This window comes from Streptopelia decaocto (assembly GCF_964273445.1).
Source record: "Streptopelia decaocto genome assembly, chromosome: 6".
In the NCBI taxonomy this organism is placed as follows: Eukaryota; Metazoa; Chordata; class Aves; order Columbiformes; family Columbidae; genus Streptopelia; species Streptopelia decaocto.
Genome location: NC_138660.1, coordinates 16,047,660 through 16,073,008, shown reverse-complemented (window position 1 = coordinate 16,073,008; position 25,349 = coordinate 16,047,660). Strand labels below are relative to the sequence as shown.

The 25,349-nt window shown below is 37.6% G+C and overlaps 2 protein-coding genes across 6 annotated transcripts in view; both read right to left on the bottom strand.

Annotated features, from left to right (window-relative positions):
• Positions 1 to 4,438, bottom strand: part of GK5 (glycerol kinase 5) — a 29,589-nt gene extending 25,151 nt beyond the window's left edge. The window contains exons 1-2 of one of the 2 annotated variants that reach the window (XM_082054944.1): positions 3,426 to 4,438; positions 99 to 192 (exon numbers count right to left, since the gene is read on the bottom strand). In XM_082054944.1, coding sequence (XP_081911070.1) covers positions 99 to 192; positions 3,426 to 3,461 — 130 coding nt within the window. In that variant the 5' untranslated portion in view covers positions 3,462 to 4,438. Of the gene's footprint in view, positions 1 to 98; positions 193 to 1,346; positions 1,575 to 3,425 lie in introns of those variants that run through there. The other variant, XM_082054943.1, reaches the window with a different exon arrangement.
• Positions 4,439 to 6,977: 2,539 nt separating this feature from the next.
• Positions 6,978 to 25,349, bottom strand: part of XRN1 (5'-3' exoribonuclease 1) — a 34,394-nt gene continuing 16,022 nt past the window's right edge. Inside the window, exons 19-43 of one of the 4 annotated variants that reach the window (XM_082054939.1) lie at positions 25,134 to 25,237; positions 24,481 to 24,612; positions 23,554 to 23,716; positions 22,975 to 23,088; positions 22,412 to 22,510; positions 22,140 to 22,255; positions 21,142 to 21,288; positions 20,684 to 20,773; positions 19,559 to 19,694; positions 18,793 to 18,849; positions 17,998 to 18,130; positions 16,812 to 16,881; positions 15,458 to 15,683; positions 15,154 to 15,255; positions 14,757 to 14,852; positions 14,413 to 14,527; positions 13,837 to 13,901; positions 13,326 to 13,436; positions 12,869 to 12,994; positions 12,395 to 12,551; positions 11,913 to 12,091; positions 11,593 to 11,706; positions 11,395 to 11,512; positions 10,235 to 10,386; positions 6,978 to 10,038 (exon numbers count right to left, since the gene is read on the bottom strand). In XM_082054939.1, the coding sequence (XP_081911065.1) occupies positions 9,748 to 10,038; positions 10,235 to 10,386; positions 11,395 to 11,512; positions 11,593 to 11,706; positions 11,913 to 12,091; positions 12,395 to 12,551; positions 12,869 to 12,994; positions 13,326 to 13,436; positions 13,837 to 13,901; positions 14,413 to 14,527; positions 14,757 to 14,852; positions 15,154 to 15,255; positions 15,458 to 15,683; positions 16,812 to 16,881; positions 17,998 to 18,130; positions 18,793 to 18,849; positions 19,559 to 19,694; positions 20,684 to 20,773; positions 21,142 to 21,288; positions 22,140 to 22,255; positions 22,412 to 22,510; positions 22,975 to 23,088; positions 23,554 to 23,716; positions 24,481 to 24,612; positions 25,134 to 25,237 (3,213 nt within the window). In that variant the 3' untranslated portion in view covers positions 6,978 to 9,747. The remainder of the gene's footprint in view (positions 10,039 to 10,234; positions 10,387 to 11,394; positions 11,513 to 11,592; positions 11,707 to 11,912; positions 12,092 to 12,394; positions 12,552 to 12,868; positions 12,995 to 13,325; positions 13,437 to 13,836; positions 13,902 to 14,412; positions 14,528 to 14,756; positions 14,853 to 15,153; positions 15,256 to 15,457; positions 15,684 to 16,811; positions 16,882 to 17,997; positions 18,131 to 18,792; positions 18,850 to 19,558; positions 19,695 to 20,683; positions 20,774 to 21,141; positions 21,289 to 22,139; positions 22,256 to 22,411; positions 22,511 to 22,974; positions 23,089 to 23,553; positions 23,717 to 24,480; positions 24,613 to 25,133; positions 25,238 to 25,349) is intronic. The other 3 variants (XM_082054940.1, XM_082054941.1, XM_082054942.1) reach the window with 3 other exon arrangements.

The following is a 25,349-nucleotide window of genomic DNA, read 5'->3' as shown; positions in this document are numbered from 1 at the left end:
TACTTCAAAAAATAGATAAAACAAGCCTTATTATCTAATTAACTACAGTAATTTTGACAAAAAATGAATTAGCTTCTCCAACTTTTAGAACACATTACCTTGTACAGCCTCTTTTATTACACCAACAAACTGACTCCATAGCACTTCAGGATCTAATTCAACCCAGCCAGGACGAGGATAAATTGATTCCACCTGTTCACAAAGACACACAGCACTGTTATAATCCCTAGTACACAGGAACCAGCATGCTTATCAAAGTTTGTGTAAATACATTTGGGTTTATTTTTTATTGTTCTTAATTTCCTGAATCTACTGCAAGAGGAGAAACAACAGTGTTTGTCACTTTTGAAACACAGTCGAACATGGGTGCGTGTCCTCTAGAAGACTCCCTCAGTCCAGAGGTGATACAGAAACCCAAAGCCCCAGGGACTGGGGAGCCTGTAAACCCCTTTGGGGGCTCCAAACTGGAAAGGAGGTTTCTCAGAGAGCCTTTTGGCTTTGCTGCTGAACTCGGATGTCGCTGCCCCTGAGCAGCTGCTGGCAGTGCAGCACAGACCTGGGCGCACCCCATGATGGGCTACTAGTGAGAGGGAGGGTCAGCTCCACTGACCAGCCCCTTCCATCTCTGAAAATCAATCACATTTCTTAAGCTTCCCCTTGCTGCAGTTTTTTTTTACTATACCAGCTAACAATTAAAAAAAAAAAGTTAATTCTATAGATCGTCTTTGATCCTAAAATTATGAGCTATGTAAACCAAAAGCAGCCTGAAATCCGTGTTTGAAAGCTCACGCTTTCTCACACGGCACTGTTATGCAATGGGACGTGTGTAAATACAAGTTCTACCCAAGTCTCAGCCAGGCGCTACCAACAAAGGCTGTTTTGTTTGAGGAGGGATCCGTGCACAAGCGACTAAAGCAAAAGGAACAAGGAAAGGTGGGCGGAGCAAACGCTGAGAGGTGCCGGGGGGAGCGCAATGGAGGTGGCCCCGGGGTCTCCGCCGGACCGGGGTTCCATTTCCCACGGGAAGCCGTCCCGTCCCCACCCGGCTCAGGAATGCCCGTGCACTGGAAAAGCCAAGCGGGGTGAGCGCCTGTGGGCGCTGCCCACGCCGAGCCCCGACCCGCGCCCCGCCTGGGCAACCGGCCGCCTCCTGGGAGCCCACGGATGAGGGACCCGGAGACCCGAAGGCCAAAGCCGCCGTCGCTCGGGGGAGAGCGGGCACGCTCGATCCCGCCCGCGGGCAACAGCCCATGAAGTAAATACCGCCCGGGGCCGCCCTCGCCCGTGAAGGGCCCGGGCCAGCCCGCTCGTGTGGTGAGGGCGCCGCCCCGCCGACCCGGACTCACCCTCCTGCAGCTGGAGCCTCTGACCGCGGCCGCCCGGTCATAGACGTGGCATTTCACCACGGTGCTGCCCACGTCCACCCCCACCACGTACCGCGCGGGGGGGGCGCCGCTCTCCTGCTGCTCGCACGGCATCGCCCGCCCCGGCCGGGCGCGCAGGGAGCGCGGAGTGCGCCCGGGACGCGCCCGCCCGAGAACCGCCGCGGGGCGGGCGCCCCGCCGGCCTATGGGCGCGGGAGCGCGGGGCGGGAGGCGGGTCACGCCACCGCGGTGCCGCCAGGCTGACAGGTGGCGCCCGCCGCCTCCAGGACGGAACTCGGCGCGACCTCCGCCCTCCCCGGCCCTGCGGCGGAGACCAGCGCGGGGCGGGTGTCCTGGCAGCCACGGCACCTTCTCGGGGGGGCCGGGCCCTCGGCAGCGGGATCCCACACACCGACCAAACCACCAACACAAACCCCGTATTTAGTGTGTGCAAGTTCTAGATGAATTTACCAAACGCACGTGAAAGGCTTTTAATTAAAACACCACATATTACAAGGTTTCTGAAAGGCAGAATTCAGCGAGTACCACTGGGTGCTAATCCTGACCCTAAGGGAAATGCGCTGCCTGAACCCATTCCTCCTGCAGCTGCACCAGGGGGAAACTCTGCTAGGAGCTGCTGCTTGGTAAACAACTACTGACCTACTGGAGGTACCGAGCATCTGTAATTACAGGAAACCACATTTAAAATTACTATTGGAACAGAGTTAGTGACAGAAGTGTTCCTGTACTGTCCTTAGATGGGTGGTAGTTTTAAAACAGGAACAACCTGAAATATTCTCAGTTAAGCAATAAAGTTCAGAATGCTCAACCCTAAACTAGTATCAGTACAATTTAGTTTTAACCCCAATTTAATTAGAAGAATTAGTAAGCTTTAACTCATTTAATTAGAGCAAGAAAAGCAAAACATACATAGAACATATTTTCCCTTTGCTCTTCTGTTTGGTCTCTTACAAAAAGTTGCACTATGAACAAAAGGATATTATGTGGGATGAGGCTCTTACGTTACTGGATCTTTAAACCAGGAACACCAAAGACAGCGAAAGCCACATGAGGAGCAGCAGCTTCCAGCTCGCCTGGGCAGTTGTAGAGGTCACTGGGACAAAGGTTGGGAACACTGGGAACCAAAGGGACATGAAACAGAAAGGCAAGAAAGAGCTGCTTTACCTTTATTTAGAACTCCTGAAGAAGGCTCCCTAAATAAGATTCAACGTATGTAACTGGTATAAAAGGCTAAAGCCTCTCCCCAAACATTCAAAAACTAGGAAGCCTTAAGTAAAATTAGGAAAATGTATCTAGACATCCCTTCATGTTTTTACAGAATCAAAACAGGTGGGGCCCATCTCACTGCAAGATGAAGCAAAAGTTCAAAAAAAAAAAATGAAGGTGCTGGTTACTTTTTTGTTTTACAAGCTCTTAATGGAACAAATACATACCCCTCTGATGCACTGCATGGCATGCAAGTGACCATAAGCCAATTTCTTCACTCAAATCTTAAACTCTGTCTAATATGCTAATAAGAACTTAGATGCATCATGAACACCTATATACATTAGAAAAAGAGAACATGAACGAACTTGCATAGTTGCAGTCCATACATAATCTCAGGTATACAGCATGTATTGGAATTGCTCAATTTATGAGAGGCGTATGAAATACAAATTTTATATTATTGTTCTGTTTGCATTGTGATAAAAACAATGCCATAAAGGAGGCAACAGGTTTTCAGACACGCATAGCTTGTCCATACATGACTTATCTGGCATGAGCTTATGTTATTTTGTCATAAATACCATCCCCACACAGGCACTCTGTCTGTTCAGAACCTCTGTCACCCTCAGAGAAAAATCTTATTACAGCATGGGTAAAAGCCCCAAGTTCATCTTAGCGCACACAACACCCTCCTCTGGCACAGCACTGCAGTGCTGATTACAAACCTGTGTAACTTTTACTGACCGCCGCAGTCTTCCTGCCGCAGCAAGAGCAGCGGGTGCCAGTGCCCCTTTCAGAGGGCAGAGAATTCACACACCTGGGGTCACATACCAATTCCCGCAGCAACTGTGTCCTGTACTTCTGCATCTTCTCTGCTGAAATCCTCCATTTACTTGGTCTCTGGTCTTATCTTTTACTGGACTACCAAATCACATGAAGGAGTGGAGGCACCCCAGGGGCCTGTCCAGTGCTGTAGCAAAGGAAAGAGTTACTAAATAAAACCAACCAAATAGCAGAGCATCAGGCACAAGAAGGTCCTCCATCACTGCAGCATTTTCTAGGACTAGATTATTCATTAAGATTTCCAAATTATTAATTAAACTGTATTTGGAATAGGTAAGTTATTTTTTCTTTTAAATAGAGCTACTCTCAGGTGCATTTCTGTTGTGCCGCTGATCCCTAGGAGCCACTTCGCGCAGCCCAGGCTTCCAGTATGAATCAAAACCTGCCATTGCAGCACTGCAGTGCTAACGGGATTCCAGCTACTGGAATCTAGGAGAGCAAGACCCAAAACTTATAATGCATGTTTTTTTTCTTTAACTTCCCTTCCTTAGCTGTCTTTTGTCAAGATGCATCTACCTTTCTACTGCCTCATCAAACTCTTATTTACTGTTTTACTCATTTTTTGGCTCTACAATTTTAACAATTTTTAACATTATGAAAGCATTGACCTCAAGGTGCTCAGTAAGTTTTCATTTAAATAAGAGCTCACTAATTTCTATTGCTCCATTTGGTTGGTACAGCCCACCTAAAACATTCATTAAGCCTTGCCTGGAAACTTAACAGACAACCCAAAATTCTGGCAAATTTTGCTGCAATAATTTACCATATGACCATTCGCAGCAGTTCCTCCTGCACACCTGCTAGAATTTACCACTCTCCTTGATGTCAACAGATAGAACTACATACAACGACATCAGTTAATCTAGCATGCCAGATTTGTGGGTGATTTTAGGTAGTGATGGGATGTTTCTCAGGCAGTTCCACTCTTGCTAAATCATGCCACCCTCACACGGCATAGCAACACAGCTGTTCCTCTGGCTCCCCAGAGAACTATCAGGCTGAAAAATAACATGGACGATAGAGCTTCAATCAAATTAATTCCTTGATATGGTTCATAATGTGGCAATACAAACAGTTTGGTATGATCCATTGGAAACAGACAATAAGAGACTGGCTAAGCCAACATTTTCCCTAGAAAATTACCCATCAAAACTGTGCCCACATCCATGAGGTTTTGCACTGTGTCTGGGGCGTGAGCGGTCCTTCCTTTCTGCCAGCTCTGCGACAGAAGTAACCTTTGACAGAGAATGAGGTGGACTTTAGGATAATCAAGTTTTAAGCCAAGAAGTTATCTACCAAAGCAAGTGAAGTGAAAACTGGTGTACTTATTCAGTTAATGTCTAGTTGTCCATGCTTTTAACCCATCCTAAGTAGTATCTGTATTTGGAGATGTGCAATGTGTATATATGAGATAATGTCCATCATCCTCTGGTGTTTCTTAAGGAATTATGATGTGGACTAAAAATAACAGACAACTATGAACAACTTTGAGGAAATAAGAGATTAAGTCCCATATCTGTGTATATATGTGTGTGTGTACATGTGATGAGCAGTTATTTGTACCTACAAAATCCGGGGCTGAACAGCTCTTTAAAAGAACATTGATTTCAAAGTCTGGAAATTCACGGGAAAAAAAATCTAGAAATAAAGAGAGGAAAATGGTCATCAATGAAGCTTAAGTAGAAGAACAAGAGAAAGGATATACGAGAGGCTAAAGGGATTATAAAGCACTTAAAAACTATTGTTTCAATAAGATCTGAGGACTTAAAAAAAAGGAATTAAAAAAAAAAGCAAGAAGAAGGAAACAGAAAACATTTAAACACAGAAAAGTCTAGAAAAAGAACTAATCATCTCAGTACAGGCTCAGTAAACTCAGAGGTTCCAGCAGCCTGCACTACTCTCCACTTACCCTGCTGGGTTAGGTTTCAATAACTGACAAAGCATTTCACCTCTTTCAAAGAAATATGTACAGAAAGAAACATCAAGAGCTAATAGTAAATGTCACATTCTAACCCAAATTAGTACTAAATCTAAAACATACATTGCTTACTCTGAAATAGATCACTTACTTGCACTGGAATCGCCATTCTTGCTTCACCCCATACTCTCAACGTGCCAAAAGTGGATGACTTAGACTTTTATTGCTATTGTTACTTGCACAGAAATTACATTTTGGCTTTTGATTGCCAGGTTTTGTCTTTCTTGCAGTTACAGAAGAAACAGGACTAAGGGTGATTATCAACTTTCATGAAGCACTGCTGATGCAGTAACTCTTACTGACCAAGTTTTACCAGAAAAATTCAGTTTCAATGAAAAACACTTTATCTTGTCTTTTCAAATATCAGGAATCAGGTTTACTGTTTGCACTTGATGGCATCACAGCTCCTTCTGTTCTCTTTACTTGTATTGTCTTTCAAAGCAGAAATGAAACAGGAAATTTGTAAATTACAGAAAAATAACAGTAAATAAATACCCCATCAAAAATTGGCAGCAATAAGGAACTGTTGTTGGAACCACAGATTGTTTTGTTAATAAACAACAGCTACTTACCTCATGATATCCAATTCTTCAAAATATGTATCAGTTACAATCTCAATATTCATGGATCCTCATGCACCTGAATTTGGATTCTTTTGGCCAAGAGTGTGTATTCAGACTGCCCTTATGCCCTTGGTGTCACTGTGTCCCCTTTCCAGAGACAGAAAGAGAAGAACATAACTGTCTCTCAGTAGTAAGGAAGGCTGATTATGGAATACATATGGAGGTCACATCTCAAATAAAAAGAATAAAGAGATCTCTTACTGTAAGTAACCATTCCTTCTTTGAGATTCCTCACTCTCAGGGGTCATCTATATAGTAGTTCAGATGAAATAAACTACATTGAACAGAGGTCACTTAATTTTGAAGTAATTCCTTTTCTTAATTTGTTTTAGGGGATGCGGAAACCTAATCACGAAGTGTAATTTGCCATTTGTCTCTTAAAGAAATTCAGACACATTACACTGGTTTTAGTGCAGTTTGTCATTATGCTTCACTCAGAAGCCTCCTTACAAATGAGGTAACTATTCTTGCTCTGGCAAGAATCTCAGCACAATGTTTTGCTCCAGGTGCAGAAAAAGGGCATCAAATATTTCCATGCACTCACAGCTCCTCCTGCTTTTCAGCCATCAGCTGGTTTTGGACCTTATTAAGAATCACTAGGAATGAACTTGCTGGAAAGCAATCTTACTGCCTGTTCTATAGCTTGCTTTTTCCTCCTTAAATATCTAAAAGGTGACAGAAGCCAAAGAAATTTTGGAAGATCAGTATCTAGTTAAATGCTTTTAATGGCAAGGTGACCAACAGCCTTTTTAACAAACTTTGTATCTGTAACTGAGGAGTAGTTGAAAGCTGTCAAGAAACAGCTCAGAGATGGGCAGTCGCTGCTTCTGAGAATCACAGAAATTTGGCTTAATGAGATTTAATTTATATCTTAAAATCTTGGTTTGGAGCGTACAGAAGTTCCCATGTAGTATGTGGTAATAAAACAGTGAAAATAAGTAATGTTTCTTGTTTCAGTATTTAATCCAAGCAGACACAGACACAGTTTATAAAATTATTCTATCGCATTAAAGTTTCATATAGCGTTTAACTTTCATGAATGTTTTTCCTTCAGTGTATCATATATTCATATTTTAAAATATCTTTGCACACTCCTTTGTGCAACTACATGCTAAAAATCTGCAAATGCACACTTAACACTAAACAGCACCAAAAAATACATTCTGTATCCATTCATATGCAAATTTTAAACATTTCACTTGGCAGATAAACAATGGAAAGTTATTTTAAAAAAATCAGAAACTACAAAAATGCACACATAAAAGTCTTCCCTTTTGGATTTTTAGTAAAATACTGCTCTGTATAAGATCTAATGAAAAACCTCCAGTGCTTACAAAATACTTTATATCTATGAGAAAAACAAATGCTTAAATTTATATCTGTATGAATTAAACACAATCATCTTGTTGAAGTATAAAACTGAAATAATAGGGGGCATGGCATAGGTCAATGCAGATGTCACATCTACCGGGACATGTAAAACTGTAATTAACTGGGCACCAGGCAGTCAGTAGCAGAGAATATTTAAAATTAAAAACCAGGGACTAATACAATATGCAGTAGCTACAGAAGAAAGTGTTTAACCAGCTGTATATACTAAATATAGCAATTCTCCTTGAAGAGGGAGAGGAAGTCTTAGTCTGCAGTAATTAATAAAAAAACTGCTGTGTTTAATGGTGTTAAGAGCATAGTGTCCTTCATAACTTTGTTCCTAAAAAATCTGCATAAATTGGCTATCCAGATACATCAAAATTATGTGATATAAGAATCTAACATCGCCTCATCTCCATCACAGGGATTTCTAAACGGATCTTTTCTCTGATGATCAGATAATTCATATAGGATATAGGGGACTAACATCTGTGTCTCATAACTAAATTTCACATAAACACATCTAAAATATTTGCCTGTCAGCATCGTGTCAGTTTCATGTTGCTTATAGCAATAAACCACCAAAACGCACAACTTTCCTTTCCCAGAATATGGCTTCAAACATATTCTTGAGACTAGATGGCTCTAAAGAGAACAAAACCAATGTATTTTAAGACTGTATATAGACTATTCTACAAGGTTCGTGATACTAAGTAAAATGAAATAAAATTTCTTAACCTTGCTTTTACTTCTCTGACCTTTTTATAGGGCTTGCTGTTAGCCTTCAGATAGTGTTTGAAGCAACAACTGTTTTGGAAAAATCAATGTAGAAAAATCCTATAACATAGTAACTATGTGAAACTTGGTACTACACCAAGAAATGCAGGCAAAGTCTACAGACTTGCAGATCCAACATGAAACCTGTTTGGAGACAACCAAATTCATCACTGAAGTATGCTTTATGTCTAAGCTTTCCAGGCCTTAGAGGAAAAATATTTATTCTAGAACAAATTAGAATAAAAAAGAAAATATAAATTTAGTCAACATCAGTAAACAGGACCAATTGAGGTTTCAAATTTTCTTGTAGACTGAAGATTTCTTATTAATGTCAATAAAAATGGTACATGTGGGTTAAAAATAGTACAGGGACCTTTGAGCCTTCTTTTTTTCCTATATGAACCAAGAACGATGGAGTTACTTCCTTTACAACATAGCTGCCTCCAAAGAGACAAGTCAACTTTTTGTCTCAATATTCTTAGGGAACCAGCAATCACAGTTCCTGATAATTTAATTTTGTTACATGGAACTTCTATCACAAAACTAAAAAGTAAATATTAAAAGACACTAGCAACAAAAAAATAACCTACCATAGAGAAGGTTTCAGGGTGCAGACTGTTAGCAGGAGAAATGGACTCCAAGTAAATAAACGTAACTCTGACAGCCATATTACACAAAGGGACGTGTTTAAACTCTGGCCACTTTTATAACTTAGAAAAAAAAAAAAAATCAGCATATCACTAGCATTTAAGGAGGCTACGCAGATCTGTAGTAGATATCTATGTTATTTTATCATCAGAAAACAATGAAATTAATAATGCTGCTAGATTAAAAAAATTAAATGTACTTTACCAAAGAGGTCTCTACTTTGCAATTTTTTTTTTCATTCAATACATCCTATAAATTAATCTCCTGGAACAGATTCTGCATCAGCAACCACTTTTTGCCACTCTGTGGCTAGAGATACAATAATATCTATATTTTGAAAGCTGTACAGTTCTTGTACCTAGCGGTTCCTAGTTAAAATAAATTTGGCAGTTCCACTGTAGTTAAGTTTTAGTCACACCGATTCAACTCAGAAGGACCTGGAGAGCCAATATAAAAGCTGCACATAAATAGTTTTTCCTTAGTGTCTCATCACACTATTTAAAAATAAGCTGGAATACAAAATGTCACACTAAGCAATGTTAGATGCCCAACTTATTACCGCTCCATATCCCTCCCCAAAAGCACAGCAATTCTGAATTAAGGTTGCCACTGTTATTGCTGCTTACCCGGTACAGTCCGTAAGCCACTGTTTAAGAAACCTAGGCACAAGGGATGGCATGGGAACCTTAACTCAGCATTTCCTGGCTTTTGCTGATTTAAGTCAAAATAATTAATTTTAACATAATTTTTATAGATTTCATAACAAACTGAAAATAATAGCAAATAAAATGTTTTTCATTCTATATTATACTTAAAGTGGCTGGTCTTTTTAATAGAGCTTTCTGATTTTTTTAAATGGTGGAACATAACAGTGGGGGAAGAGTTAAAGATAAAATACACCTAGCTACCATATTTATTCTGAAGATTTTGGTGCGCCAAAATTGACAGCCAGCTTTCTTGGCTTTCGCTTGCTGGAAGTGTTTGGTGTTGATTTGTTATGAGGAACGCTTGGAGTAGCCACATTGTCTTGAAATGAAACAGTGGATTGAGCAGCTTGAGGAGATTTTAAAGGAGCTGAAGAACTATCTCGCTGAATGTGGTCAGAAGACACTGGCTGTTCATTCTTTAGTGGTGCAGCTTGAGGGGAACTCTGAAACTCCTTGAGCTCAAAGTTTTTCTTGCTAGCAGCCCTTTTTTTAGTTACCTTTAAATTAAATAAATATTATTTAACAGAATGCATTCTCAAAACCTGTAAATATTCCACTTTTATAAAACATGCATACAATTTTTTACAATAATTTTCTAATACTAAATAGCACTTCACAGTGGGGGTGTTGCATTCATCCCATAGGCACATTTTTTACAAAACTAGAATATGAAGACAAACCTGCCAATCTTACCTGCAGGGGTATAAACTGGTTGTGAGAACCGACTGGTATAGCTCCCCCAAGAGATACATTTCCTGGATAGGCGCCAGGATAATAATGTTTAGACACCGGAGTTCCCCAGGACACTGGACCAAACACGTGAGATGATGGAGGCATTATATTAGCTGTGAAAATAAGTAACTTTTAGCTCTTTTTAGCTCAGAAAGAGGATACCAACTCCCCAAGACTCCAAAAGTACCCCAGCCACATCTGTCTGCGTGCTGTTTCTCTTTCCAATAAAGCCTCATATTCTTTGCATTTACTTGAAAATGGATAAGTATTTATTTATCATCAAAAAAGTCCCAGAAAAGCAGTTCTGCTGTTTCAGAATTACACCTAGATGACAGCAGAGTTGAGACCACTACGCCATGGCAGCTGCACTTCATAGCGCACATAACTTGGGATCTTCGCACCCTTAGCTGAGTGAACTGTATTAGCAGGAGGTCGCAAGTTCAGGCCATCCTTTTGAAACGAGCCAACAATATAGAAACCCTGGGGAACAGAGATGCAGCAGCTGCTGTATGGGTTACTAGGATGCCGCAGTGGTGCTGGCTCACTAATTACTAGCTGTGAACGTGAGCTTTAGTAGAATGAAAAAATAGATGGGAACCAGAAACGCCACCAGGATTTTTAGCAATTTTTGGGTGGTTATTTAAAATGCTAATGTTTGGCAGTGTTTCTCAGTGAAAGTTGTTTACAAACAAATAAAACCACTAATGCATGGATAACCATTGGCTATACAGGGCGGGGGGAAATCCATGTAGAAAATCAAATAAGAGATTTTTTTACAAATTCTGGACAGGACCTATCAGCTTTGAACTATTGTTTCGAAGGAAAAAAAACACAAACAACAAGACACCAACACACACACACAAAACCACAACCAAAATCCCAATTAAGACTGAAAGGACAAATACATCCTTGAGGAAAAGAAACGGTTCTTTGTATTGAATTGATTTGCATATTGATGAGAAGAGGTTAATGAACTGTTTTCAAAGCAGTTCAGACATACAACTACATACATGAAGAACAAAACTGGAACTTTCCAGAAGGCATTCATTTTCATATAAAGAACTATTAAAATTATAGGATATCATGACAATATCTGAAATGTGCACTAGTCAAATACTTACCAGGGGGTTGTGCAAATACAGGAGGAATGGACCCAGGTGGTACAGGAACTCCCAGCGGCTGATAATTTGGAAACACTGGGGGAGGTGGAGGCAAAGGGAAGTTTACTCCTATAGAACCCTAGGAAGAGGGAAAGGGAGGATTACAAACAGACATGATGCAATAGAGACAAAGATTTAAAAGACTCTCTGCATACTCACCAGACGCTGTAAAGCAAAAAGTGCTGCTTTCTCCTTTGCTTCAGCTTCAGAATGACACTGTGGTCCATGAACCAACAAACCATTCGATAATTTTATGTGACAAACTGTCATGGTCTAGAAAAATGAGGTAAGATTTTTGAGAGAATTTGTATTGCTGGCAAACTGTGAGACAGAAATACTGAATTTGTTTGTTTTGAAAAAGGTAACAAAAGGAGCTAAGGTTTATTTTTAGATGGATTTCAGTGCCCAGACCAAATGTCTACTATAAGATAGCTGAAACAAAGCTGAGAACTTTAACTTTTGCAGAAAAAGGTTTTTACCTGTGGTGTTTTTAGGAAAGAGAAATCTGGTTGTGACATTCCAAGAAGAGAACAAATACGAGAAAGTTCAGAAACAGTAGACGGTACAGGCTGTGGACAAGGGAAAGGGTGACCTCCTGTTTCAACTGCTGGTGTGTTCTGGGGGCCTCCAGTGCTGTGAGGCTTGTTCATATAAGCAGCTGACCAAAAAAAAAAAAAAAAAAGGAAGTGATATCACAAGCATTTTGTGCACTGAAAAGATAGCAACTTTGTTATTAGCAGAACAAAAAGCATTAGTTGATTTTTTTCTGGTATTTTCATATCCGATTAACAAAACCCAGGAAACTATATATAAAGAGATTTTTAGATCTAAATAAAGAAGCAGAACTAAAAAAGAGACATTTTATTACTATATCTTGAAAATAAGTACTATACTGTTAGCTATGTTCTAAAATGTCACTACAAGGGGAAACTCTGAACTAGGAGCTGATGTCTAAACATACCCATTTTTTTTGTTTGTCTATATGGCAAGGGAGCTCCATGGCAATCCTGTCTACTAGGGGGAGCAGGAACATCATTTACTTGGGATTTCACTTCATTTTTTGTTTCCAGGTCAGAGCCATCTATCTTCAAAATCTCTTTGAGCATCTGTGTTCCTTTCTTTAAAAATAAAAAAAAAACATTCAGGGACATGATGACATTCAGATAACAATACCTTCTTACTTAATTCTGAATTCTTAATTGGTAACAAAATCTGAATTCTTGTCCTCCTGTCAGCTACATTTTATCAAAGCACAGATAACAACATCTCAGCATAAACAAACGTGTTTGTTAATTTTCTTTGAGAATAGCTAATTAAAACCTCATCAGTGTTTAAAAGGCAGCATGAGGTTTCATGGAGTTTCTTTAAATAGAAGCACTGATGCTAAGATAGCAGACACTACACTGCAATGTAATGATTACTGCAGTATACGAACCATAGCAAATGATTGTGGTGACAGATGTTCTTCATTTGTAGCTGTTGCTTCCTTGGAATAAGTCTGCACTTCATTTTCTTTGGAAATTTTCAAAGAAGCTAGAAGACTTTCAAGTTCATTGCCCTTCTTAAAACAAATTTTAAAAAAAAGTACGTCAACTTAGCACATTACAAGCAGATGCAAAAGGAAAGGTATATTAGTTTGAGATTAATTTCATCCTCATTCAGGATAGTTTTAGCTTAGGCAAATCAGAGTCTGCTCAGAGTGTGAACAGATATCCACAGACCGCATCAAGTTTTGCATACTAAAAAGATGGAAGTATCGACCAACAGAGAATTGATTTAAAGAATGATCAAGGTTATATTGGTTTGCCTTGTGTCTGTTATGAATTTGCACACAAGTGACCAGGAATAACTGGCACAGAAGAGCACAAGAAATTCAACAATCTATATCCTACCTTTCCACCTGTACAAGGACCATCAACTGCTGCTTTCTGACTTGCAGGCATGTTGGGACTTTCATTCCTCTTCAAAAGTTTGACATTGTACTTATTCACACCTGCAAAATTCTGAAATAAACTGCAGCATTTATTATTGAATACTAATACTCCATTACTCATTATAAAACAATCATATTAAAAATGCATCTGCCAATAGCTTTCACAAGCTAATATTCTTGAAGATTTCAGCTTACTGAAAACCCAGCATTTGTGTCCTCCCATTACAGCATAGCTTTTAGAGTCTGAGAGGAATAGGAAAATCATTTGGTATCATCATTACACATCTTAAGCACTTTCTCTCATTTACTGTCTATAAAAAATCTCTAGAGAAAAAAAATCCTCCAAAATAAAATTTACCTAGTAAAAGAATCAACTAATATACCAGTTAAAGAGAAATCTGTAAAATGATGCATCAGATTAGAGTAAGGGAAAAGAAAAAAATACATTTAGTCAGTACAGAAGAAATTACCTGTTTGTTTGATACTTTGTTATGTGGCTGACTTTCACCCCTTGTGACTTTGGAATCTTCTTTAACTACAAGAGAATGCAATCTTTTGAAATGCTTTAAAAAACCTTAATAACAATCAAGACTCAAAAAAAATTCACAGCTCCATACAAGCACACAGCATTGCATTAATTTGATGGTTGCATCTAGCGTTTAATTCATACTTCATATGCTGTTGTATGCTTTCCTTGTAGGATAAAATGAAGTATATGCAATTAGAGAACTAATTTTATATTCTACAAATATGATCACAAGCAAATTTTCAAAGCCAAGTTGTAGGGTTATTTTGTTTTGGTTTTATATCAGATGTGTGGAAAGGCAACATAATGCAGAACAGCTTGATTAAAAGGTTCAAGATTAAGTGTGGAATAACCTAATACGCACACCATGGACATTATTTGACAATAACAAGTGCAATGTAGTGTTCATATAACTATAACATACTCTGTCAATAACTACAAAAATCTCAACAGGCATTTCAGTGAAGATCAGATAAAGCAGGTAGTCTTCCTAAACAAAGTTTCTAATGATAGTACTTACATTTTTTATATGGCTCCTGTTTTCTTTGCTGACCTTTAAAGCTGCCATCATTGAATCCTGGCTTATAGAACTGACTGCCAGTTCCCAGCTTGATATCCTGAGGTAGAACTGCACCCTAGAATTTCAAACATCAAACCTTAACCAGAAAACCAGGTATCTATCATTTACATAGTAGTTCCATATAATTAACTTTTTCCAGAGCTACGGGTACCCTGTGTAGGAACACTTTTATCCAGAGGATTTGTTTGTAACAGTAACTACAAACCTTTTTCTCATGTAACCAACTGATATATAAAATTGAGTATCTTCATATTTTGAACCCAGGAATCTGTTTACATACTAACCTTCTCATGCATGTTTTGCTGAATGTGGTGAGACTTCCCAGAACTCTGTAATGATTGCCATATGCTGCAGAATTCATCTTCTTGCTTACTCTGTGCCTGACAAAATAAGAAACAACATCCCCCAACAAATTCAGCAGTTATAAAATCAACTTTGGAACAGCTAGTCGTATACAAAGACATTCTGAAAATTGTCAAGTTTAACAGTGCTCATATTACAGAAATTTTCATGCTGAGACACGGGATATTACACTCATTCAAGAACTGCGACAAGTTCTGCTCTAGTCTGTATCTGGACTAAAAACATCTAATGTACAAAAACACTGCTCTCTCTTAATCATGAGAAATGGAAACCTACTCTAACTATTGGGTCCAATACTAAATGAACCAGAACACTCACTTTATTTTTCTGATTGCCACTCACAAATGATCCTTTCTGGGGTGAGTTAGAGTTGCCCTGATTTTCAGCCCTGAGATTGTAATGCTGTCTTCCATTCAGTTGCTAAATTGTAGAGAGAAAAAAAAATCAGAAGTGTTTCATTGCCTTAGATTTTCTTCTGGAAAGCAGTTTTTCTTGTATAGACTTAAAAACATGAGACAATTCTTCTACAACACACCTACAGCAACATGAAGTTACCCATTAAGCTATCATAATTCAGCTTCTATGGAAAAACATTTTTGTGCAAACAAAAGAAAAGTCTTACTTGAGTAGGAACAAAAAGGGAGCGAGGAGAATGGTTGAGGCCTCCCAGATGCACCTTTTGTGAGCACACAGATGACTGATCAGATGCATATGAACTGTAGTTATTTGCAGCTGGCTGAGGTTTAACTATGGCCGTCAGTTTTTGATTCCCCATTTCTGACCGACTACCATGAGACAGGTTAATTAAGGCACTTGATGGCAGACGATAACCTCTGGCAGGTGAGCATCTTAAGAAAAGTGAATTACACAGTTATTTCATGTAGTTTAATTGCTCACATTTCAACATATCTGACTTAACAATACTGTTGCCTCTATGGCAGGAGATAATGACTCAAGTTTGAACAGCAGAGGTTGAAAACTGTATCCAATATTGATATCTAGTACCTTTACACACAATATTAACGCCCCCTTGTGCTCTCCTTTGGCCTCCAGTCATCAAAACCAGAAAACAGCAGTAATTACTACTACTCTGAGTTTATATTGTGCCTTTCAGTGCTGAGCTCAAAGAAATTTTGAAGATGGGTGAATTGTTACAGCATAGTTCTGCAGTAAATACTTATGTAAAAAATTAAGAACCTGAGATGAAAACTGAAGCCAGTAGCAGAATTATAAATGGAAGTTAGGCAGCATTTAGTGAGTTTTATATCTTCCTTTATAATTCTGAACACTGAAGATTATCTGTGTTACTGGACATGTTCTTGCAAGGGGTAGCATTGTGTTATGCTTGCTGAATGCAGGGAACAGGTAAGATTTTCCTCTAAATTCTGTCATAAAACAATTTATATAAGGACAACAGTGAAATGAAGCCTGTTGGGTAAATTAGTGCACTTTGAAGTTTACTTGCTTACTTAAATACAGAAGAGTTATCACACTTTTTAAAAGAAAGGCATTAACCATGCCTGCACCTCCTGATAAGCAGTTTAGGTTTTTAATGGTGGTTACAATTTAGTTCCTAAGTATAAATTATTGATAGTTTAGAGTCCCTCCTTCAAAGGATCAGATGTTCACTGTTTTTTTCAATCTATAGGTTAAAAAACATACTGATAACCTGTTTTCTACATATTTGATTTAGAAAGTGATTTGGATTTAGTGGTTTACTCTGCTGGTTCATATTTGCTTTCTAAAACCAGAAGCTTCTAAATATGTAAAAAAAGCCTAAGGAGCATTTCCAAAATATAACATGCTTCATAAAAATTAGCCCTACTCAAAGAGAAAAAACACACAAAATAAATAAAAACTGTTGAGAAACAAAGTTCTAAAAAGAGGAATTAAAAATATTTGACCAAACCAATGGCAACAATTTCATGCCATCTATACCAGCAGCATGAAATTACTATGAAACCCCCTGCACAAACCTTATAGTTAGGCCTCCAAGGAATTCTTCATCAAACAGAACTTCAAAGAGTACATCTGTTTCTCTACTGGCTGTAGAAAACAAAGTAAAATACCATCCTATGTATGTTTTCAACTACATTATATAAATATCTATATTAGTTATGCAATAAATAATGAAAAGATCAAATCCTAACTCATTAGCAACAACAACAACACCACCACCATTATTCTTTAAATGAGTGATTTCATTAACAGCAATTTGGAAATGCTCCTCAAAGCTATATATGACTGTCATTTTAGATATACTTCCAACAGAAATGTACCATGCATAACAATTTAGCAACCTGCATTAATAGAGCTGCTATTTATAGCAGCATGTCACAGTTGTCAGAAACAGCCAGAAAAGAGATGCAAGCCATCTTCACATTCAGACAGTTGGAACCAACTGCGTTAACACTACCTTGCTGCACAATGATGGACTAATATTTCTTTAAAATTACACGAGTATATAATCATTACGGAGAAAAGAACACCTCTTTAAAAAAGCTGCACTCAAGTCTAGTCTACTCAAGACTCTCTTGGATGCAAATTGAATGAGAAAGCAACTACTTAACTGCCAGGTAAAAAAATAATTTCTATTACTAGATCTCAAACTGCTACACCTGATGTGATGTAGTAAATCCTTTTGTTTACCTGGAACAGATTTATGGATAATCTTGTCAAAGAAGGTATAAATCCATGCCACTTAATAGAACTAGAGTATCACAGAGTAGAAACCTAATTCCAAATAATTTGAGACAAATAATATTTGATTAAATGTTCAATGAAACGATTAAGGCTAATACTTGTTTTTATTGCTACTTCTCTTTGCTCATATCTTCCCATAACTTCATTTTGTTCGTTGTTTGCAGCCTGTGTTATCTGTCTTTCTGCCTTCTTCATACGAATAAAGAAAAAAGGCTAAGTAATTTTGTATTCAAAATACAGCTGTGAAACATAAGAAATGAAAATAGTATGCCTGCAGGTTTAATTAAAAAAAAAACAAAAAACAACCTCATTAGTGCCTTCAAGGTGTATACACTTCATAGGCGAGAAATTTCTGTGCATTCATAACCATTATACAAAACACTTTTCTGAAGCCTGCTTTCACATCACCAGCTGTAGGGTTCTTTAGCTATAACACTACAAGTATGAAGAAAATATTACCTCCTTTGATTCCTATAACGGTACCTCGAAGGCCAACCGGAACGGAAAAGTTCTCTCTCACATTGACAACACGGTCAAACAGCCTATACTCTGCATCTCGGTCTGGAACAACCCCATTCTGTTGTTCTAATGGCTGACAATAATCAAAAGATTGTGTTAATGTTTGCAAAAAAATAGAGATTACAATCAAAATGCTTGTATAACAATATCTGAAAAACACTATAAAGCAAACTTTCTGAAAAGAAAATTGTTTAACACCATAGAACCTTCCCTCCCCAGACACAAAGCAAACTTTCATTTTTTTCTTGCAACTCTAACTGCTTCTGCCTGAGAAACAGCAGCGCTCTACATGGCCCAAGGCAGACCAAGGGGATCAAGACAAAATAAAACCATCAAGTGTAACCTGCCTGTATCAGTACCATGGGTATCTGCGAAATACCAGGTAAGATAAGCCGTTGGTCCTATGTCAAGAACTGAACAAAAAGCAAAAGAGGGAAGAAGAGACAAATGGGAAGTACTTTCTATTTTGCCTTTGTTACGTAGCCAATAAGAACTGGAGAAGTAGGAAGGACAGAAGGTGGAAAAGAACTGAAAGTCAGTTCGAAGTCAGTAGAAACTCCTTCTAGGCACAGACTACCATTCTCAAATTGATTTTCTAGAAGGCATCATAAAATTTTTCTTCCATCAATACTGTCATAAAATTCCACTCTGAAAGGTGGTAAGCCTTGGTAGAATAAATACAATCTGGACAACTTAAGTTTAAAAAAAAAACCAAAACATTTTCACATCACTTACTCTGTACAGCAAATGGGGTTTCACAGTTACTCGCACCTTCTTGTTGCTCTTTCTCTGCTAAAGGAAAGGCATAGAAAGTCATTACAAACTAGTGTAGGAACCAACACTGGATCTCAGGTACAACAAAACACCTGAAAAGATAAAGCAGTATTCTTTTGTTTACTTTAGACAAAGGTAAACTGCTTTCATTAAGTCTTTAGGATGACTAAGTCCAGTTTTTAAAACATGACTGATTTCTTACTAAAGCTTTTGCATTGTTTGGTTAATTCCATAATCTGCACCAATTTTATTACATGTCCTTACAAGTAATTTCAAAGAAACTAGACCATTATCTCATGTGGCTTTGCCTTTAGCTTTTGCTTTAGTAATTTCTTTAGCCCTTTTTTTGATCTGTGGCATTCAGAAAACAACTAATTTTCCTCAGACCAAAAAGAAAATGCAAGGGAAGAACAGCTCAATCGCACTTAGAAACAGCACTTCAGTAGCTGAGAATAGATACTAACACCTGTTCCTTTCTGAAATCACAAAAGGCAGAGGTTCAGAGCATGGCCTAATGCTGCTGAATCACCTCAAAAATAGTCAATTTAAAACATCAATAATGAGCTGGGACAATTTATATTATAAATTCAGATATTACATTACGTTACATTCTGTATTTTTCTTTCAAGTGACAAGTAACCTTCCATCTTCTAATTCAAGAAATTGGAAAATAATGAGCAGCTGCTTTTTGGTTCATCCCCACTCACCATGCTGTCAAGCTGCATACCTTGCATTTCTCTATTTCTTCTTCAATTTTCTCAACAATGGCTGCATCCAAAATTTGCAAGTCACAAGATGAGCGAGACAAAGCAGACACAGGATGTGCCTTTAACCAGGCAACAATTTCTTGAACTTTCTCAGCTCTAAATAAAAGACAACATGAATTATAACTTTTAACTGCACAAACTAAGCATTTTACCCCAATTTAATCGGCCAAGTATTATCATATAGGCATAATACTTGTATACACTCATAAAGTAACAGAATGTAAGAGTTCTGTATGAGTTTACTATAGAGGTTAAAAAAAAAATCTCAAATCATGTAACACTGTTTCAAAACTATAACCTGGAGTTGTGTCTCAGAAAAAAAAAAATAATGTAAAAGTAATCAGTAAATTATGTTTGCATCCAACCAACTAACCATGTCCAGCTGTGATTAAAGGTTCTGTGACCAGCTGTTTCTTATAGCACAGTAAGAAAGAACTTCAGTACATGCCTCTCTAGTAAAATGGAGCACAAACCTGAGATTCTTATATTAATAACAGAAGAGTCCCACAATGGTACATCTGCCTGTTAAGAGTCCTGTGGAGCGCAGCATCATGCAAACTTACCAACTCAAGCACGTGAATAGGGCTTACTAGCTAATAATGAAAGCTTTTTCAATGTTACTACACTGTATCTGGAACCAAGGTTGCTCCTTGTGTCCCATGAAACTGACTGAATGTATACTAAAAACGTGCTTTAAATTCTGTACATTATTTTTCAAATTCAAAGTGATCTTCAGCAATTACAATAATTATTGCTTGTTTTCCAAAAGTGATCTTTTGCTGACTTTGTGACTCTTCATAACTCTGCTTACTGAAAGTTACTTTAAAAGCAAGAGTTATGAAGTAGCCATCAAAAATTACATTTCTCACTTATTGGACTTGAGATAAGAGTCTGACAGACACTTGGACTGCACAACTGGAATGTAGACATTCTGATAATTTTTGAGTCATCACTGAACATGCTACTCAAGGAACAGCAAAGTTCCAGTTACATACCAGCCACTATATGATCACCACCAATTTAACAATGTTGTCAGCTTTTATTTTACTTATTCTAGAAAAAAATAAAGGAGAAAGATGGCTTACCCATTCTCATCCTCTCCAGGCCAAATGTCATCTTCATAGAAGATATCTTCCTGGCTGTTCTTGGCTATGTAAGTAAATAGTTCAGGAACCCTAAAAAATGAAAAAAAAAAACAACAAAACGGAAGACAACTTTAGTTTCACATCAGCAAAGGCCACAAAAAAAGCCTCATCAAAACAAACTTTGATGAGCTTTTTCTTATTTTCTTATTTTTTAGTTAATCTAGCATCATGCTGTTCATTTGCCAAGGTTAAGCTGCTGACAAAATTACTCTATCCTAAAATAAGCTTCTCCTTGGAAGGAAAGACTGCTGGAAGGAGAATATTGGAATAAAAGAAATTTCATCAAGCAATCTCCAACAGTAAACTCGTGTTTTTAGAAGATCTGTGTCCAGAGGACAAAATCCAAAAGACTGATGCAAAGGTGGATAATTTGGATGAAATTCATATCCAATATTTACCTTTCTAAATACTCAGCAAGTAGTTGTTCTACCGCAGAAGAATACATCCATTCATTTCCAACTTTCTTAGTATAGCCAGGAACTTCTTCATTTTTCTTATTGAACTTCAGGTTTAGCCCCACATTTGCTCTGTGATCTCCATGAGGACTGAAAATAAGAAAAAGCTTACTAACTTGCAATAACATATATGTGTGTGTGTACATACATTAAAAAACAAGTAAACATACATCCTCAGCCTTAAATCACAGAAAAAACTAAATTAATTGTATTGTCTACTTGTTAACACCATGATAGCTGTAAATGCTGCAGGACATCAGCTGTGCTATGGTCGCTGTCCACACGCATGCCCACACCATATTGCAAACAAGGACAGGGAATATTTTACCCTTCCTCCTTAATTGAGATCTAATCTACCTGGTATCTACCAAGATGTACAAGGATGTCCCCAAAAAAATCAGTGGGGAATAAATGTACATGTTAAATCACAAGAAGATGCTCATGCACCAACCACTTTAGTGAACTGTACCAGGAAACCACAATTCTGACATTCACAGAACTATAGGGATTTCCTTCCTTGCAGATTTTAAGCAGTTTTAGCGTTCACCGGTTCTTAAAAATGTTACAGGTACAATTATTATCCCTTTATACTAACAGTAATGGTAAGTACAATGAAATCAGATCCCGATTCCACTTTTTATTCTCAGTGTGGCAAAGTCAGTCCAAACTCCTGCTTCAATTCTGCAAATAGCTAACCAGGAGTGTCAATGTATGTCTTTTTACAACACTAAAACAAACAGAACAACTCTCCAGTAAACAAAAATTAAAAATGTGTTTAAGATAGGAGAGAAAAACACCACATATGAATGGAATTTACAGCTTCACATCACAAAACAGTTATACACTTGGTAAGAACAGCACTTAAACATAGCAGAAATTCTGTAGAGATGCATTAGAACTTAGAAGCTTCTCCACAAGCAACATTCGCAGAGAAAACTTACTTTTTCTTCGATCCTCTTCCAATAAAGATACTCCCTGTAAATCTGGAGACAAGATATCCACTTACTCCAAGACGGCTGGCCAAAATATATGCAGGATTGTATTTCACAGAATATTTCTTTAAAACAAACAAACAAAAAATAATGGCAATTCTCAAAGGATTTTTATACAAATGGCAAATTAATAACAATGGAAGGATCCCTTAAGGACATATACCATGGCAAAATATTCGGCACATTGTTTAAGCTTTTACTAGAAAAGCAGAAGCACTTACATGCTGGTTCTGTATTAAAGGATCAAGCTGGGGTTCACATGGAATATTGAAAACTACACGAATTCTACCTTCTGCGATCACATCACGTGAGTCTTGAACCTTGGAGAGAAACACAATACATTAAAAACGTTATTTAAAAACAGCGGTCTTTTGATACTAGACCTCATAGTTTAGCATTTTATTGCAGTTGGCACAGAGATACTTTGGGATTAACCATCTTGCCTTGACTTGTACACTGCTTCCTCATAGACGCAATCAAACAGTATCATTTCAGAGGAATCCATAACTGAAAAATAGTCCAAAATGGGAACTCTGTATTGCAAATTCTCCCAAATACTTAGTAAAAATAAGTCTGCATTCAAGCAATGCTACCTTTTTCTTGTTATGCCAGCAACAGTGATAGCGGAAGCAGAAGAACCCCCTCGTCCTCCAACTAAAGCATCAGGGAACCTTTAAAATTCTGGCTAGCAAATCACCACTACTGCCACACAACACCTTCGATTATTTTAGGCTTGTAAATAAAGAAATCTAGGGGAAAAATATATGACATTATTGGAACTAACTTCTCCCATGCAGCCATAGTAAGGAGATCCCAGCATAAAGGCTGTAATTCCAGGAGGAAACAAGTCATCCAGAGTTTTGATGTTCGAAAACCGAGAGTCAAAGGCTTTGATATCCTACATGAAAAAGACAAATTTGATAATGTTAAATATCACTCAGTTCCAGTAGAATAATTACAAAGTTTATATAAATAGATGCTTATTCTAAAACATCACCTGAGTCTCAAATCATTCATTGAAGACAAAGAAGTTAATGCTATATTGCAAATGTTGTTACACAAGCAACCATGCTACCCTGCAGAACACCACTACTGTACTTCATTCCAAATATCACCAGTAAAAAGATGACAAAAGCCATTTATTCTGTAAGATCTCTAAACTGTGCAACATGGCCCCAAATTTTGTGACAAAATACTTCTCTAAGCACATTACGATTTCTATACAATAAATTACACTACTTTAAGATGCTATTTTTGTTCACCCTTTTGTTTTAAAGAAGCAGGCACTCCTTCCTCCACGCACTCCTTTACCCCAATGAAGTAAGGAGCTGTGTGCAAGAAAATAGAGAACTTCTGTATTTACCTTGACAACAGTTTGGTAAACAAAAGGAAGAACTTGTTTGGACCACTGCTTCTCCAAGTAAACTTCTCCATTTTGCTTTAGTTGATATCTATTACCAGTGAGTAACTGAGCATATACAACTATTGATGTTTCATGAATAATTATTCCTTTTCTTCTCTGGTACCTGAATACAAAGTAGAACATGTAATTTGATTACAATAAATGGAACTGAACCAAGAGGGTGGAATTCATTTCTTGAAAACAAAACAAAAAACAAAACACAAACCAAACTCTATCCAAAAGGATTCTAATACTCTGTTTCCTGTTTTATAAAAAAATACCTACAATAAATGGATTAACCAACTGAGTATCCATTGTTGCACAGCCATCACTACATAGCTAAGTGTGTTAATTTAAACACATTTTACATTTATAGTGGAAAGGGTTAGATGTAATTAAGGAAGTTAGCTCAAATGACACATAATAGAACGGCAAGACACTGTAACTCAGTCGAGTTTCACTGGGCAGCCACATTCTAGGAGAGGAAGAGCTGTATTCAAATTTAGCAGTTCTAAGCTTTGAAGTTCTTACTTGATACTGCATGACTCCATTCTATATACTTCCTACAGCTGAAGATTACTAAGACCAGAACAGAAAATTGAGTGGGAGAGTAAATACTCTTCATTTGAGAGTTCTTTTGTAACAGCATCTAACTTTAAATACTTAGGGACTAACTCCGTATATTCTGAAATTTCAACATAAGCTCTTTGAGGTTTGTTTGTGGGGCTTTTATTATTTTTTTTTAGATTTTTAATTTCAGCAGACTCATTAACCTTCATGATCAAGTATGTAGCAGCTCTTCTCTGCTACTTAGGCCTGTGATATAACAAAAAAATATAGCTCAGCTATAAAACGCAAAGTTACACTTTAATTTTCAAAGTTACTTACTGCTCTGAAATGCCTTGAACTTCTTTTACCCACGTGCTTTGTTCCTTATCTCCAACGTATGCTACTTTAGTTGGGGGCACTGCATTTCCCATGTAAAGCTTCTGTGTGCCATGTGGTTCTTCCAAATAAAACCTTGAGAATATTATGACACGTATTAATTTAACCAAGTAAGATTAATCTAGACATAACCATGAGTAAAACCTAAAATAGTTAGAAATTGCTTGTTAAGGACATGGAAAACTTTCAACATAGTTTTCTCTACCCCTTTCACAACAGGCCACACAGTATATTTTTTATAAACAAATATCAGTGCATGTGCTGAAAGGAAGACTTTATAGAAATGTTATCTTTTATACTTTTCTGGGTGGATTTCTGTGCATGTATTTTTCCCTCAAAGAAAAGTTAAAAATGTTAAAATTTAAAAACAAGCTCTCCCAAACTATTCCATCTGTAGCAAATACCAAAGGACTAGACTTAGAGATAACCAAACCTCAGAACAATGTTAAACAAAGGTTATTCCACCACGCAGCCTTTGATACGTTTGGACTATTTGCTGTTCTCAAGCATCATAATAAAACCAAAATTTTTTTACAGCCTAAGGAACTTACTTCGAATAAAAATGACAAGCAACTATCTAATGAAATATCTCTTACTTGGTTTCTCCATCTGACACAGCAACAACTCTGGCTTCTTCGAGGTGTGGCCAGTTAACAAAAACACGCTTTCCAAGTACCGAACTGGCAACATTTTCTATCATCTGAAAAAAACCCAGAAGTTACTATAAGTAATTGTTTAACATATTAAAAGACTTTTCTTACAAAATTTTCAAACTGATTTTGCAATAAATACTTTTCTAGTTAAAGAATAGG